Below are 17,346 nucleotides of genomic sequence, written 5' to 3'. Positions count from 1 at the left end.
TATACTTTCTAGTTTTCTACATCTCTGATCACAACACACCTGTCACTCTTTCTCTTACTCACTCATCATGTAAACACAGATGTTCCCCAAGGATCTGGAACAACTTGTCCTCTAGACTCTGCCTTGCCTGGCTCCTGTCTCCAAACACCATCTCTCTATAGATGACACCGACATCTCTTTGTTTGGCTCTAATCTCTCTCGTGTCAGTTTCCAGGCTATCACCAGCACTTTAAACTTCACTGCAAACTTCCTTCTCCATCCCAGATCCTGGCCTTTTACACTTAAAATTCTAATTTCTTGTAATGGCATCCCCATCGTGCAAGCCACCTTGGCTGAAAACCAACAATAACTGTAATTCCTTTCTCTTTCCATCTATACCCACTCAGTGATTTAGGCATAAATATTACACTGGGCACCCTTTACTGATCCCTTGTTATCTGCTCTCTACTTTAGTATATCTTTTTGCTGTCAGATTAATCTTCTTAAAACACAGCTCTGGGATGTAATATCCTTTATTTTTGCATCCAAAGCTTTCTGATGGGTTTTTAAGGTCACGTTCCATGTCTAATTTATCTATCCTCAAAGCACTCAACCCCATGCCTTATACATAGCTGCATAATTTGTATGAAAAGTACGAGTGATGCATTTATATAAAAAGCCTAATTGTGCATCCTAGTCAATACATTTTCTTCCCAGTATAAAATTCTTATAGAAGGACAAAATTTTGACTAGAGGATCCTTCAGAATAATCTCTATATCCTGATTAAAGGCATATGTTACATGCTTTAAATATATGTTAATATGTATTCAAAAACTACCTTGGGATCATTATATTTTCTATTAATTCCAACAGGAATCCATAAAATATTGGTTTCTTTTGAATGAAGCCCTGAAAATCCCAGTGGATTGCAGAAGGTTCAGTGGGTGAAGGGACTATGAGGAGAAGTCACAAAATAAAAGCACAGAAATACATAAATGTGTACGTGTGTATGTATAATACTGTATAAATATGTATGAACACACATGATGTAGTCATTGATCTGGGCTTGAAATGGATAAAAAACTTTTAAAAAGATGAAGAAATAAAAGGTTATATATGCTTTTGAAATTAAGAATATTTGAAACATTATTTGCATTGTTGAATTTGTGAAATCACTAATTACCCCGTATTTGCTGAGGAATAATTTTTGCTGGTATAAAACTATCTTTGAGAACCAGAAACAATAATACTGGCTTTTCTGCTTGGACTAAAGGATGTTTCAAAAATCACTGAGTGAGTGAGGAAAGGTGCTGAGTTGTGCCTGACTCTTTGTGACCCCATGGAATTCTCCAGGACAGAATACCTGAATAGGTAGCCTTTCCCTTCTCCAGGGGATCTTCCCAACCCAGGGATCGAACCCAGGTCTCCCGCACTGCAGGAGGATTCTTTACCAGCTGAGCCACCAGGGAAGCCCAAGAATAGTGGAGTGGGTAGCCTATCCCTTCTCTAGCAGATGTTTCTGACCCAGGAATTGAACCGGGGACTCCTGCATGGCAGGTGGATTCTTTACCACTGAGCCATCAGGGAAGCCTAGTCGTGCTCAAAACAGAGACAACTGAATTTCAGTGCCTATTTAGTCTAAGTTGTGATGCAGTATCACTCTGTTCCTATCAAGTTTGTCATGGTTTTATTTCCCAGCATGTCTTTATCACTTTCTTGTTTCAAATAATCTATACTCTCCAGAAAAAAAAAAATTCAAGAAATTTAAGTTACTGCAGTATACACTTCAATTTATTCTCTAATTCAATTAAATGGAAGGAGAATTAACAAAATTAGCCTTAATGTATTTCTCTTAACCAATTTTACATGTTACAATCATAGAATGGAATTAAGCATAATTTAATAATTACCTTTCTTTAGGTCAATCTTAATTTTCTTTGCATTCTTCTTGCTGCCAAACCCCATGAGTGGGGAGAGTGAGGGAGAGGATGGTTTTCTACCTAGTCTTGGTACTCGGGGGCTCTTGCTCTGTTGCAGAGAAGTTGATGCATCTTCTTCAGGACTGCTTGTTCCTGTGAGATTTATTGTCTTTATTCCTGATTTTCCTTGGACAGGAGGCGGCTCCTTTGTTCTCAACATGCGATCATTGTTGCCAAAAATGTTAAGAGGTCCAATGACTGCTTTTTCATACTGTTCTCGGTTCTGAGGTGGAAGCACGCGGAGGAGCACACTTGGAGATTTCATTGCCTGACGGAAGAGGTCTTGAGCCCTTGAAAGACAGTGAATGTATAGTGATCCTATGTCCCAGCACCCAGAGTCACAGCTATGGGGGCAGCCTGGGAGCGCACGCACAGGAGGCGCTCTCTCTGTTACCACCGATATGACTTTGCTAAGTGCTGGTCACCATGTATGGCCTGCTCATGAGGTGCCACTGCCCTGGGCTGTGTACGTGTGCACTAGCAACATGCGTGATGCCCTCATTCAGCTCTTTTAACAACTATGTTAGGTAGGAATACTTAGGTCTTGTTTTGCAAAATGAAGAAACTGAGGCTCAGAGAGATTAACTGGTCTAATGACCCACAGCTTTTAAGCATTTCTAAATCTGAAATTCTATCCAGAAGTGTTTACTGAACTCAACATAAAAGGAAGCTCTAATTTTAAATGGAAAGAAAAGCAATCTTTGATCGTGGTCATCAGATTATCATTTGGTTTCCTTTTAGGACTTTATTCTGCAGGATAGGTCTTTTCTAATGTGGGTTGTTTCAAGAAGCTCAATTTTGACACAGATAGTTCTCCATGGTGACATTTAGTAGGTATGCTGGTTGTGCCAAATATCACAGGGGACTGTCAACCCAAAATGCATACTTTCTCTTATTTGTTTCACTAAAGGGTAGCTGCATTTTTCACTTTTTTTGTTTTAGCACTTTGCGCTTTTCTTCAAATTTCCTATTACTTTTTCTTTCCTTCTTCTTATGCCTCCTTATACCTAATGACCAGGTAAAACAACAATCTGTCCCAGCTTTCTTATCAATGAGATGAAGGGCAATAGGGAATCTGGTTCAGTTGGGAGGCAGGAACTTTTTTGTTCCATTTCTCTTTCCTATTTCTTGAAACTCAGAAGTGATGGAGGGAACTCAAGCAATTACCTTGTGACCATAAGATAGCTTAAAGATAGTAGCCACATAAGAAGGATAGCCAAGCAGAAAGATGGAAGATGCTTAATTCACTGATGATGGTGAGCCCTCCAAACTAAGTTTAGACTGCCACCTCCACACTTATTTGTCCTTAAAAAAGGTAAATTTTGTTTAAGATACCTTTAATTAAGGTCTTTGTTACTAGCAGCCACACCAAATAAAAATTAATCACAATTCCAACTGCTATCTAAGCTCCTTCTCACCTTATTAATGAAGAGCTTATGTTGCTAGTGGAGAAGAGAGAAGACTTCATCACAGCCCATCTCCTCTGGTAGATTTTTGACTAGGATTCAATTTCTAGTTCATATTGAAATTTTATAAGCCTTCATTTCCACCTCAGTAATACAGGGAGTAATGTCTGCCTTGCATTACTATTAAGTCTTGGTAAAAAGCACAGTGACATATAAAAATAATATCATTATTGATAATAATTATAATTTTGCCTATTATTCATGATTTTCAGAAATAGTCTCTAGAGGCTTCATTTCTTTCCTACACTGAAGCAGCTAGTGCCCACTGCCACTCCATCCACAACTACTCACCCTTTCTACCCAACATAATATTGGCAACTAATGGTCACAGAGAAGACTGAGTTGTTTTTGTTTGAAACAGTAGAGTTCAATGATGATTACTAAAGGGTATTAGTAATTAGTCCCTTATTCCATTGCAATCCCAATATACATTTTAAAAAGTATACGTACACTGCTGCGTAGTCTCATTCTTAGGTATAAAGACCTATTCCTATAACACTTCACATGCAGATAAATAATTTCTTGAAGAAGAGTATTTTACATTTTTTTCATTTGTTTCTATTATTCAGTGAGTCCTCATAGACATCTCTCATAGATATTTAGTTTAAGGAAGACTGCTGACACCAAGGAAGTTAATTAATAAGCCGAACTAACAGTCTGTGAAAAGTGTCATTAAATACCAGTCTAACTGACCCGTATCCCAAGAAAAACAAACCCGTCTATCGATGTCACAGAAAGACAGACAGGCAGAAGGCTTGCTTCATTCTATACTTCGTCCTTCTCTGGGCTGTCAGGGACTTGTGCAGGCCACCCCTGAGTATGCTCAAACCCAGGATGCATTTGAAAATGGATGGTCTGGAGTCAAAGGGAACTAACCAGAAATTATACCTACAGTTTTGATCATAATGAGTACAGTAATGATTATAATAAGCATTTTAGGAAGCAATAAAGTAAAATTAAAAAAAAGAAAAAAAGTGCTTACTGAGCAAAGGTTTTGTCTACGAGGTCCACGTTGTTGATTTTTACAATACATTCATTTTCGTGAAACAGTCCCTCCCGTTTGGACCTGCTGTTTTCTTCAATGCCACGAATGAAGAGTCCTAGAATCCTGAATGCAACATTTAAATGGAAGAGAATGACTGACTAATAATATGCAAGTTGTTTCTCCACTTGCAGCTGTTCAGAAATGAGTACTAACTCCTCCTTATGAAAGAAATCATGCTTTACATCCAGGCAACTGTTTGTTATTTAAAATCTTTAGTAAAACACAAAACAAAATCAGAAAAACACACCTACCCTCACAACTCACTAAAAGAAGAAACTATCCTCCTAAGACAAATATACATAAACACCAACCCAGAGCACATTGATCAATAGCTCCATTCCTCATGCTTTTACTAAACTTAGAAAAGGCTACTGTCGCTTACTGGAGTTGAGGACACACGGGATTCGTGGTTTAGAGAGGGCATCACAGAAGGGCTGACTGTAATAAGTAAGTTTGAGTTGGTGTCAAGGGAGCACTTGACATTTGATAACAGGAGAGGATTAGGTTTCACAATAGTCTTTTTGCAATCTTCCTACCTCTTTTAACAATATGCATTTTAAGAAGAAAACATTTAGCACAGGCCACATTACTCAATTTAGAAAGAAGTTTGGTCGCATATGTTCAAGTCACTGAATTAAGTGTGTGTTGAGTGTTCTCTACGCACTTGGGATGGAGGGATATGAAACAGGGCTATAGGACCAGGATGACAGCTCAGTACCAGCCTGGAGCACAGGGGAAACTAAAAAAGAAAGAAATCTGGGGCTATCAATAGGCTGAGTCTTCATGGAAGAATTTGGGAAGAAAGTAGGATATAAACTGGATCAGGAGAATGAATGGGATTTGGATCGGAGGAGACAGAGAACACATGGAGACGGGGTTGACTGGGTGTGTCTGTGTAAGTGGAGCAGGGTGGGAGCTCATGCTGGATGGGGAGGCCAGTGCCACGTGGAGGGGCCTTGAATGCTAGCTGATGGACTTATCTGATGAGGCTGGAGTAGTCCACACTCCTGACACAGTGGCCAGATGAAAGCAGGAGTTTGGAGGGAGTCTAAAATTTTAACCAGGAAGAATCTGCATTCAGAGAGGATTCCCCATGCCTACTGGTGCCTCGCAACTGTGGCTTAAAATAGGAGGAAGGAGAAGGGAGTTGGAGAAAAAGAACAGGAGAAAAGAAAACTACAGCAATAACAAGAAAGAATTCTGTGTGTATATGTGTGCACTTGGATGTACCTATTACATACTGGTAGTATTTGAACTGAAAACTGAAAGAAACCAAACTTGTGTATTTTTTAGCCATTTCTCATGTGAGGGATTTCTCTGTTCCTTGTGGCATGTTAAGGGTCCCAGGTTTCTCAGGATAAGACAGACAGATACATCCTCCATGAGGAGTCCCCTAGATGTAGAAAACCCCCAGCCTCCTCTTCCCTCGTCCTCTTGTCTTCCTACTCGGTCATACTCTTCCATACAGGTGTCTTATGTGCTATTACGTATTCCCTTTGCATTAAGTCAAATCTAAATAAAACATGAGCACATTTTATGCGTGAATAGTCAGGTCCGCCATGGAAAAAGAGGAGCCTTTAATGAAAATGGAGGAGGAAAACATCTTCCTGTTTGGAGCTGCCACAGGGTGGGGCCTCTGCCTCCAGGAATTCAGTTCATCTGATGAGCCCGCGTCATCTCAAGAAGGCCAGAGGAGAGGCAAATGCAGGGCTGTTTAGATTTCTACTGCATAACAGTTAAATGAACACTGTAGGCTGATACATGAGAGAGCAAATAGTCACGCCATCTCCTACTGAGGGGAAGGCTCTGGGTCACAAGCCAAGCATGCACTGATGCTTCATTTCCGAATTCTAGTAGGTTAGTGAACTAGTCATATTCTGTGTGGAGGAGAATAGGGGACAACACTACTACGTGATAAAGAATCTGGGATTTAAATTAATATTTGTAAGGTACTAATCCCACCTTAATCTTGTAACATAATATTAAGAATTGAACTATTTGACATGTCAAAGAAAAAAGGAAAGAAAGAAATAGAACAAAATCGTGTTTCTCTCCTAAATTAAACAACTCTCTAATAGTTCACATTCTGGATTTTTGTTATGGTGGATTCACAATAACACGATCCATTAGGAGGCTCACATGTGGTTATAAACTAGTTTATGTAAGCGATATTTTTTTAACAAGCATTCAAGTCTTCCTTTAATTTAATTCAGTACATCATCAGTCATGTAATGTTGCTCCCTAGGATTTAATTTCACATTTTGGGAGATGAATTAATTCTTTCAGGCCACTGGGTTGCAATTTAGCTGGCATATTACAGCTGGAGTATGCTATGTGAACCTCACTCATCTAAATAACCTAACTTTCCATGAAAAATTTATTGACAGAATAAGCCCAACTGTAAAACCCATGTGTCAGAGGTAATTTTGGTAAAATGTAAAACTGACTGATTTTATTAGTTTGGTCCCTGGCAACGAACCACTCCTGCCTTCTTTATTCGATGGAAGGGGTGGATTCCCTCCAGTTTGATTTCATCCAGACCGGTGTGAAAAGGCGCAGAAGAGAGGCTCTCTTTTTCCTCTTTGTCCCTGATGGGTGGGCTGTGGGGAGCTATCTCCTTTGGGACCAAGACTTTTTGAGACTTCAGAATTAATGCTGTGGAAGAGTTACAGGCTGAAATGAACAAACTAATTTGCATTAAGGAGCACTGATAAAGGAGGCTGAAGTCCACAGCCCAGCAGAATGAGAGGTGTAATAATTGCTTCTTGCGCTTCTAATAATCACGTAGGCACAAACCTACCCACTGCTTACCTCCTCCTTTCTCCCCACAGTATCACACCACCTTGGTTGCTCACCAGCTTAGACTTTTTACCTGAGCATATCTCCTCACTTTATATGTCCCTCTTCATCCATTCCTTCCCTCTTCTGTTTCACATTTAGCTGTTTTTACTGTGAAGCAGGTATACTATGCTACCTTTATTTACTGACAGACAATTAGATTTCATGCTTTTAATACTAAAATAAAACTATATATATATATATAATTCTTTTTAAATGAAATCAAGTTGCTTTTTACTTGCAGGAACTCTAGGTGTTTTTTCTTTTGCATTTTTTTTGTTTTTATTGTGCAAGCCAATTTTTCTCCAGTTAAGCAGCATTCTGTATCCCAATGAATCCAACGAGGCCTTGTCTAGTATAACAGTCAGTATGTTATACTCAGGGTGTTCTAACTTTGATTAGGGATATTATTCTATAACAGGTGTGGCTCTATTTTTGTAAAAGAAAAAAAAATAAAAAAGAAACTAAAGGCAAAGCCAATTACAGTAGTCTTAGTAAATAATTAAATGTAAATTCCAATTTAAAATAATGACACAAACCAATAAATGGAAGGAAATTAAGAACTAAGTTACCACTATGACCTTAACTCCCCCCGCCCTCTGTGCTCACACAGGGTGACCATATGGCATGATGAAGTCAGACACTTGTCTGACACGCTCTATATGCAGTTGCTTCTAGACACATGGGTTGAGTTAAGTGTGCTGTTTCAGCCTGTACTCATTACTTCTTAACTTTTATTGGCTCATGTCTCCACTTCCATATTATTTTTTTATGTTTTTTAATTAAATTTCCTTTCTGTAATACTAGTGCATAGCAAAATATATATATATATACATATATATATATATATATATATATATATATATACACACACACTCATTTCACAAAGTTACTGAAAAGTTGACCATGAACTTATAAAAGTTCATTTCTGAACCAGGCTGTTCTGTTTTAGACAAAACAGTAATAATCCTAATAATTTACACATCCATAGGTTGTGTGTTTTACAAGGAGTGTTCATATTTTTAATGCCATTTAATCCTCACAATCTTGATGTGAAGTAGGTATTCACAAGAGGCAAGTTTAGGGGACTTGCTCAAGGTTATTCAAAAGAGAACACTGATATCCAAATCCAATTGTTTCAAGTCCAAGTCCAATATTCTTCTTCCTGTTCTACAACGCTTATGCTAGAAATCAGAACCAGGAAGGAGCAGGGAGCAAATCAATACACTGTAGTGCGTTTTCCTCATTTGAAGTGAGAGAAGGTGATTTCTAGTCTAGAGGGTCAAGTTGTTTTCCGAATGACTGAAATTGAAGTAGGGTGACTGTCATGTTGTATATTTCTTCATGGTTTGAAAATTGGGATGATCTTGTGTTCTATTCCAGCTTCATTAAGCTAAAGGGGCCTAGTAATTTAGCCATGCTGGTATTTCACAAAGCTCTATCAGTACACTTCTGCCAAAAGCCATTAGAATTTCTTGTGACAACTGGGTAAATACTTGCTCTGTCTATCAAAAACAACCTCAGCTTGTCTCGTGCCATAACCCATAACATTTATAAACACGCTTATTAACACATACAGGAAATGAGATAATAAGAGCCACTAGCTTTTCAGTTCATTTCTTTTTAGGGGACATTCATTCCAGCAAGAGCTTGGCATCAGATGTTATTTGCTAAAAAAGGTGATGACTTTGCAATTACAGGTGGCAGATGGCTACCTGCTGAAAATGATGCCAACCAAAATATCATGACTAAATCTGCTCTTGCCACTATACGGCAGACCAAACTGAATAAATATTCAGAGCCAGTAAATTAATACATATAACCTTTGGGGAAAGTTTTGTTCTAGAAAGAACAATGGAGTGAGGACAAGTCAGGAGATTTGAATTTTATATGACTTTGAGGAAAATCAACTGACTTTTCTGGTCTTTGATCACTTAAACTAAAATCAGGTACTGTGCCTTTTTAATGATACATTTAAGAAATAAATTTAACAAAATAATTTAAATCATGTCAAACAGGGAGAAACTGATTTTCTTTAAGTTTCTGACAGCCTTTGTCTGTATCAATCTAGTCCCAAGGTAGCCATCTTCTAGAAAAATAATACAATATCTAATACTAGTTTCATAAGGTTGTTAAAATGGTACTAACATTAACTCTCAGGCACACATTTTAATTCTCATCAGTAAAACAAGTTTTACATCCTTAGTGAGGAGTGAGTGACAGTCATTCAGTTGTGTCTGACTCTTTGCAACCCCATGGACTGTAGTCTGCCAGGCTCCTCTGTCCATGGAATTCTTCAGGCAAGAATAATGGAGTGGGTTGCCATTTCCTTCTCCATACATCCAGTTAAGAAGACATGAATTTCAAGAAATGGTGACACAATAATATTACCACTTACTAAATTTCAAAAGGATGTGTCAAATTATTTTTGATTGATTACATTATATTTTAGAACAAAATAAACAGAATAAAGGCATTTTGCTACTTAGCTAAATCAGAATATATTGAATTTCTGATATATACTTATAATATTAAAATATGTATTATTAGACATTCCATAAACATGAAGAAGATCAAGAAATGTCAATTTGGAATTGTTATATTTCTTTTAAGTGCATTTTTGAACATTAAAAAATTCAGTTTGTCTAACCACATGTTAAAGTCTTTCCACGATTTCTGTTTATATGTGTTACTGATAAGAATACTTTAAGAAAGTACTTCTTACTTAATTGTAAATACAGAAAACATGATTTCTTTTCCATTGTATCCTAGAAGTAAGCAATATTATTTTGTTTCTAACAAATAAGTGGCCAATGTACTGAGGTGTCCATCTAAACAACAGAGACATACACTTAATCCTCTTCTAAAAAATGTTTGGGAAAATGAGCTCAAGTCAAGTTTTTCATTAGCATGAGCTTCTGATATAAGGAAAACATCTTACCTTCCACTCAGAGATGAAAAGAAAGGCACTACATGTATTCCCAAGGGGCCTCCTTCCCCGGAAATCTCCACCGTTCTTGTCATATCACTGGGACAGACAAAAAGAAAAAGAAAGTACAAATGAGTCTTTGCTAAAACAAAAACAAAACAGCAGATGTGGCATATTAAAAAGAAAACCAAAAAAACTTCAGATTTTAACAACTACTGTAAATTTAACAGCAGAGATGAAATCAAAGGAGTACGTGATTTGCTGGAATGTTCAGAAGATCCAGGAAATAAAATGCTTAAAAGGCTATCTGATTTCTTATTTTTTCTCCTAGAAGAGGAACAAATGGAAATGACTACCTACAAAAATAACTTCCTACTTAACTTAATCTGCATAAATCAACATATTTAAAAAGATGTACGCAAAAATGAAATTTCTCCCTATTGAGACACACTTGAAAATTACTGTATAGAGGATAAAATACATGGAATCAAGCATATCTATGCCTAAATATAAAGTATGGCTTTTCCTACAGAACAGAGGGAAAATGAAATAAAATATGTATTTATTAGAAAAAGCACAAAATTACATTTTAAACAACTGTGAAGCCACAGTTGGTAATACATATTGGCATGTTCAAAGCATTATAAATCAAAACTTGAACTAGCCTTTCAAGAAGGCATCAGTTATATTCAATAGAACAATTCCAAATTTTCACCTCCTACTTTTTTTTTTTTTTAGAGGTATAAAAAGAAGTTGCAAAGCCTGGAGAAAATGTATTACAGAAAGAAATAGAAAGCCTGACCTGCCTAACCTACTACAGATTAAGGAAAGGATGAGCCAGAAACATTAATAGACAGTGTATATGACTGAAATATACAAGGCATTGTGAGCTTTTGAGTAATAGAAAGTGGAACTAACAACTGTTTATAAAGATGAAAAATAATAACCGTGAACAATTATTGGCTTCTGTAATCCCAGAGAGAGAAAATAAAATTGCCAGAGGAAAACGATACAGTTGAAGCAAACATCCCCATTATGGAAATTGTGAGCAGGTCTCTATTGTTTCCTATTTCCATGAAAATGACCTGAAACTAGATGTCAAATTAAGAGCTACAGCTGCTACAAATACTTTTCTGCTCCAAACTGAAAATGGGAAAATTTCGGCTCCTTGCTGGAAAGTTGAGAACAGCATTAAGAACGCAAAGTGCCTGATGAATTCACTCTGCATGAAGTACTCCCTAAATTATCAGCAATCTAAAATAAATACATTAAATATATTCTCATCAGTGGATTAGGCTTATTTTTCATGTGTTTTCATTGCAAACCTATTATCATTAAAAACTGCAAAAAAGAGCCTGTTAGCTTCCAACATTTATGGAATATGCTGGAATTTCAAAATTGATAATAAATTTCAAATGAGTTTTGCTCAGATATTGCTGATATATTTAAAATTTGTTCAGTCAAGCAGGTTATAACAGAACCCTAGAATAAAAGTTAGGAAAAAAATAAATCTTAGAGTGCTAGTATCATGGAATAAAATATATTCACTATACTTCCTGTGTGAGCATAGACACTATATGAATATATGCATATGAAATACTATTGAATATATATAGGTAAGCATTATAGGTCCTGAATATAAAATGTCTGATGGGAAGAGAAGGCTCTGTACCTTTCAATGGACCATAAAGAAATAACTTTTATATAATAACAGATTTATAGTGCATTTTTAGGTATGTGAGGAACACTAAACCCAAAGCATTCACATTCTAGGGTTACTATAATGTTGCAAAGACTTTTAAAAACAGACTAAAACCTTGGTTAACCATTGAAACTTTATTATCTCTATCTTTTATATTTTTACAGTTTTGTACTTAGAGCATAATACAAATCTTAATAAATGCATTAAATATTCACATGCTGATAGATAGCATCATATGTTTTATACAGAGGGTTTTGGAATATAAATGTTTAGTCTAGACAAGATTTCAGCTTAAAAAAATTAGGATGGCTTTATGGATTTTTTTTTCTAGTTTGCAAGTATTTCTTTAGCCCACTTATAACCTCTCCTGTAAGACATAATAAATTCTATGTATCAGACTGATACCTACTCTTTAGTAATCATCAACCTTGCATTTTTACATTCACTTAAAAGCAAATCCTATAATTTGTTAAAGTAATCAATCTTATTTCAAAACACTAAAACTTTTTTGGGGGATGCAGTACTAAGGTTCATTTCAACTTTGTAAGATTCTCTTTTTCAGTATTTCAGAATAAACATTTATGTTCTCTTTATATGTGACAGTCACAATTATTTTGGCTGGCATAATATTTGATACATGTTAAATTACTATCACAAAAATATTACTATCCCCCAAAAAGGAGCATAAAAGACTTTCAATTTTGTTGATTGTAATATGTAGATACTTAGAGAATTAGATCTATTAGTGCTATAGACAACCATTACAAGTTTTACAGACTATGTTTTACCAGATCTTTATAAATTGCTATCCATTATTTGTTTCAAGATGGTAAGGAAAGCCATATGAAAAAAGGAAACATCATAGACAAGTCTATGTTTTAAGTTTATTTTAAAAGGGGAAAAATAAAACCACTCAGTGTTATTTATACTCGGTGGTGTTCTATGGAAATCTCTGTATAAAGACCCTCATGGAAGATAAACAAAGCAAGGAGGGCTAGACGCAGTTACCTGAATACACATCTCATAAAATGAGATTTTACTAAGATGTGAAAATACGCTGTTAAAGTTATTTGTTAAAGAACAGAGTTCAAGGACCAGTGAGCAGGGTATATACACATTTACTTATGTTTTGGAGGTGGACTGAAAATGGAAAATGTAGAGAATGAGGTGAGAAGGCTATTTGAGCAGTGGAAAGAAAAAAGAGATTGGCAGGACTTATGAAAAAGAGACAAAAAATGAACTCTAGGGCAAAGGAAAAAAAATATTTCAGTTACAAAAAGAAAAGTTGGAAACGTTCACTAAACTCAATAGCTAACTCTATAAACTTTCTAAGATCTACCAACACAAATGCAGATAGTCATCAAGCATTAGGTCAAATAGTGTTAAGCAAGTTACATGTTCTAAGGTCTGACTGACAAAACTGATTTGAATAGTTACTGGAACCAGTGGCTACCTAGTGCTTCCCTGATAGCTCAGTTGGTAAAGAATCCTCCTGCAATGCTGGAAACCTGGGTTTGATCCCTGGGTTGGGAAGATCCCCTGGAGAAAGGAAAGGCTACCCACTCCAGTATTCTGGCCTGGAGAATTCCATGGAGAGTGAATGGGGCTGCAAAGAGTCGGACATGACTGAGCGACTTTCACTTTCATGAGTGAAAGTACAGAATCAGTGGCTTAAAATGAGTTTGTTTTGAATGGCTATGGCAAGAATTAGATAGAAAGTGCTTCATTTGGTTCCTTCCAGAAGAAAGGCATGAAGCCTGAGAAAGAGAATACAACAGGGGCTGCAGATGAATGGCTGTAAGTCTAACTTCTCCAAAGAAGACAAATGGACAGTGTCTTTAAGATTAGTCAATCCAGTGATCAGCCACTAGTTTAAAGTAAGGAAGAGACAGAACTGAGGGCAGGAAGAGGGAGATGCTTTGTTTTGGAAGGAAATATTAACTGATGAAATTACAGAGAAAGTGCATCCTTTTGGTGGCTTTGAGGCAGGTGTTTGAGTAAATCATTTAAACTAAGTACCAAAGTATGTTTCCTCATTTGAACAATGGAATTAAGATAAGTTTCTAATAGAGTTGTTGGCATTAAAGAAACAAAGAGAGAACATTATACAAATACATCATAAAGAATTCTGCCCTAAAATTTAATCTCTAGGCTTCCTGCTGCAGTCACCTGCCCACCCCCTGCTTCCTGACCCCACCCTTAGTTTCGCATTTCTTCTCATCCTCCCTCCATTCAAGAGTCTTTAATGGAGTTTGCACTCACTCTACTTTCTGAACTTGGCGACTTTTCCTACACTGGTGCTCACAACATGAAGTTTCCTAGTCTTGGTTAGGCAAAGTGAAATAAAACACCCAGGAATCAGAGAAGGCACACACAACATGCAACACTAGAGTCAAAGGATTTGGAGACAAGAGTGGTGGGTGTAGACTGGGTCCCTAGAAGTTAATTGCTACGAACTACAATTCCTTAGCCTTCTAAAAGTGATAGTAAAACTCATACAAAAAGTCCGTTGGGATAATCAAATACATATTTTAATTAAATATATTTTTTTTAAAAACCCTGTACTCCATTCCTCTGAATCCCTTGTATCTAGAGAAAGCTTAGCTAATTTTTTCATGCAGCCATAAACCAAACAATTGTTCACTTTATAAATACTTAGTAGGGACTTTAGTAAACTTTCCAAAAAGCTAACATGTAAAGAAAAATGAAATTAAAGGCAAACAGAATAAGAGTACTGCATTCATTATGCCTACCTCCAAAAATAATCTTATCAAGCATCTAAAAAGACAGGGCCCTAGAGATTTTCTAAATCAAGTTTTTAATATTGTGCAACTCATTAATCAAAGAAACACAATCTAAATAAGGAATAACTGTCATATGGCTATAAATTATAAGCTTGAGGAAAATCTACACAGTAAAGCAGTGGGATAAAAGATGATCACACATTTTTTTTTTCTTACATTAATTCCAGGTAACATGCTTGGCATTTATAACTAACTGGATTGAATGAAAGAAGTATGTTGACTAAACGAATGAATGAATGACCACTAATCTCAGAAGCATCACTTTCCAGTGTTAAAGTCAACAATCTATTAGACATGAAATTATTCATGCAAAATTTGAAGCAACTTTAAAAATGATGATGACAATGTTGAAAATAGAGATGATGATGCTGTTGAAATTGGTAACAACAACAGGGCTTACTCTGCCTCAGGCACTGTTCATAGCACTTTATATCTATCAACTAACTTTGTCTTTAGGTGACAGTTTAGTTAACAGTTAACTCTGAAGGAAGGTTTTAGTATTATTTCCATTTTACATAACAGAAACTAAGGCAAAGATTGATGAATAACTTGCCTAAGCTCCTAGAATAAGCTGCAGAGCTGGAATTTGAACCCAGGCAGTTGCTAGGAATGAACTAAAAATTATCACAGAGCAAAGCAAGTGCCCATAACCACGAGAACAACGGACTTTGTATAAAAATTACTTACATTAAAAACATAAAAATCTGGGTTGATAGGCTAGGTTCGTTTTATATACATAGAGTAAATAGTGCAAGATTGTTAAAATACAGTGCAAAGTAGTATTCAAAGAGCTAATGTCAAAGTAGAACACCACACCACAATGAACTCTGAAATGTTCACTTTAAGCTGTAGCTCAAAGAGAAGAAAAAAACAATTAAGAAATCTAGGTTGCAGAAAACAGTTGGAAGGATTGAGGCTCATTTGTACATGTTTGTCAGGAATTTCTCATGTAAAAAAGAGAAGTAATTTAGCAATTAATTTTAGATTTAGGTTTCACTCAAGTATTCTTATCTTGATCTTTTCTGTAAAACAAAACAACTATAAATTTAAAAAAACATTCAATTGAAATAAAATATTCTTATTCACGTAAATAGAATACCTCAATGCATCCATAGTTTTTGGTGATGTCAGTAGTTCTGTCTGCATACCATTCATAACTTCTCCATCTTCTAATTCCTCTGTGGAATTCTGTAGTGAAACAAACCATAAGCATGTGGATGCTATGCACATAGAACTGAAAATCTGAATAAAAAGTCTCAACGGGAGAGTATAAATGGTTTTATTCTGGGTATATACAGTGCACTCCAGTTTCTTTGAAGGCTGGAAAAAGGTGTTAATCTTTTCAGTGTTTTCAATGTTCTTTTCCCTTCCGTTTGGTTTCTGTAATACTCACATGGACCATTTACACAAGGCAGTATGTTAAGAGCTTTGGAATACATCATTTAGCTTCCTGCTACTCAACCATAAGCACTGGGGACTGAGTGTTTTAAATCAGCAAGGAAAAGGGGTACCAAAGGGAAGGTGCCACTGACAGGGGGTGATGTATTAGCTTTAATGTAATGTACTTGCTTGCACCCTCCTCAGTGACACAAAATATAAAGAGAGCAAAATCCATGAAAAAAAAAATTTGCCTGGCAAGGTCACTTCTATCAAAAGTGTAGCAAGAAAAGTGCAGGATAAGAAATCTGGAGTTCTCACTTGTCTTAAGACTTTCATTCTGAGGATGCTCTTCAGCACAGAGAAACTAAAATTTACCATTTAACTTCTAAAATGGTAAACAGTCTTCTACTACAGAGAAGGAAGAGAGTGAGAGAGGTCCTGCACTCCAGGACGGTGGCAAAATTGAATTGGATGTTACATAGAGGAGAGAACAGATTCTAGAAAGCAAGCCCACTTTAGAGTTTCATTTAAGGAAGACATTAGTTCTCTGTTACGCTTTGGAACTGAACTCTAACAAGAGTAATTTTGCAGAAACACCGCTCTTCAGAATCCCAGCCACAGAGAGCACATGTTAAGGACTTGAGTTTTAATGAACAATCACATGGAGCGTTCAGGGGTCTAAAGATGCAATTTCAATTAAAAAAATAAAACCACAAGGGATGAGTTAAAAGGTTGGACATAAAGGAATAAGGATAACATTTGGAAGAAAACAAGACATGGAGGCATAAATCAAGCAGTGTGTCACTATGAACTGATTTTTCTAAAAATGTATTTCATTTTTAGATTGAAAACCAACATCTCAAATTCAGGGGTTGAGAGTTTTGTGAAGGATCTGATCCACACTAAATTTTTGAACATTTATTTGCTTTCTCCTCTTCATTAAGAAAGGAAAAAAATCCAAAAAGTTAAAGGACACATTTTAGTTGAAGGTACCAAATCTTAAACGATGAATGGTTTCGAAAGTTTTCAAACCTTTACCTTATTATGAAATGCTTGATATATGTTTACATTGAAACGACACTGGATTGGGGAGGTTACAAAACACTTGAGGAGAATATATTTAATAAAATATATCATATCATCATTTGATATGACTAGAGCCCATATCAAAACATTTGATGACTGCATTTATGTCAATACCATTAACTTTCTCATCTGTCACA

The 17,346-nt window shown here is 36.2% G+C and overlaps 1 protein-coding gene across 6 annotated transcripts in view; it reads right to left on the bottom strand.

The window, feature by feature from the left end:
* PARD3B (par-3 family cell polarity regulator beta) overlaps nucleotides 1-17,346 on the bottom strand; it is a 1,199,064-nt gene that overhangs the window by 563,710 nt on the left and 618,008 nt on the right. For all 6 annotated transcript variants that reach the window (XM_060410277.1, XM_060410276.1, XM_004004847.6 and 3 more), the window contains 4 exons: nucleotides 15,843-15,931; nucleotides 10,250-10,336; nucleotides 4,408-4,533; nucleotides 1,891-2,249 (listed from right to left, as the gene is read on the bottom strand). In XM_060410277.1, the coding sequence (XP_060266260.1) occupies nucleotides 1,891-2,249; nucleotides 4,408-4,533; nucleotides 10,250-10,336; nucleotides 15,843-15,931 (661 nt within the window). The remainder of the gene's footprint in view (nucleotides 1-1,890; nucleotides 2,250-4,407; nucleotides 4,534-10,249; nucleotides 10,337-15,842; nucleotides 15,932-17,346) is intronic.

Source organism: Ovis aries, chromosome 2 (genome assembly GCF_016772045.2).
Source record: "Ovis aries strain OAR_USU_Benz2616 breed Rambouillet chromosome 2, ARS-UI_Ramb_v3.0, whole genome shotgun sequence".
Lineage (NCBI taxonomy): Eukaryota > Metazoa > Chordata > Mammalia > Artiodactyla > Bovidae > Ovis > Ovis aries.
Note: the sequence above shows the minus strand (reverse complement) of the source record. Positions and strands in the feature narration are given on the sequence as shown.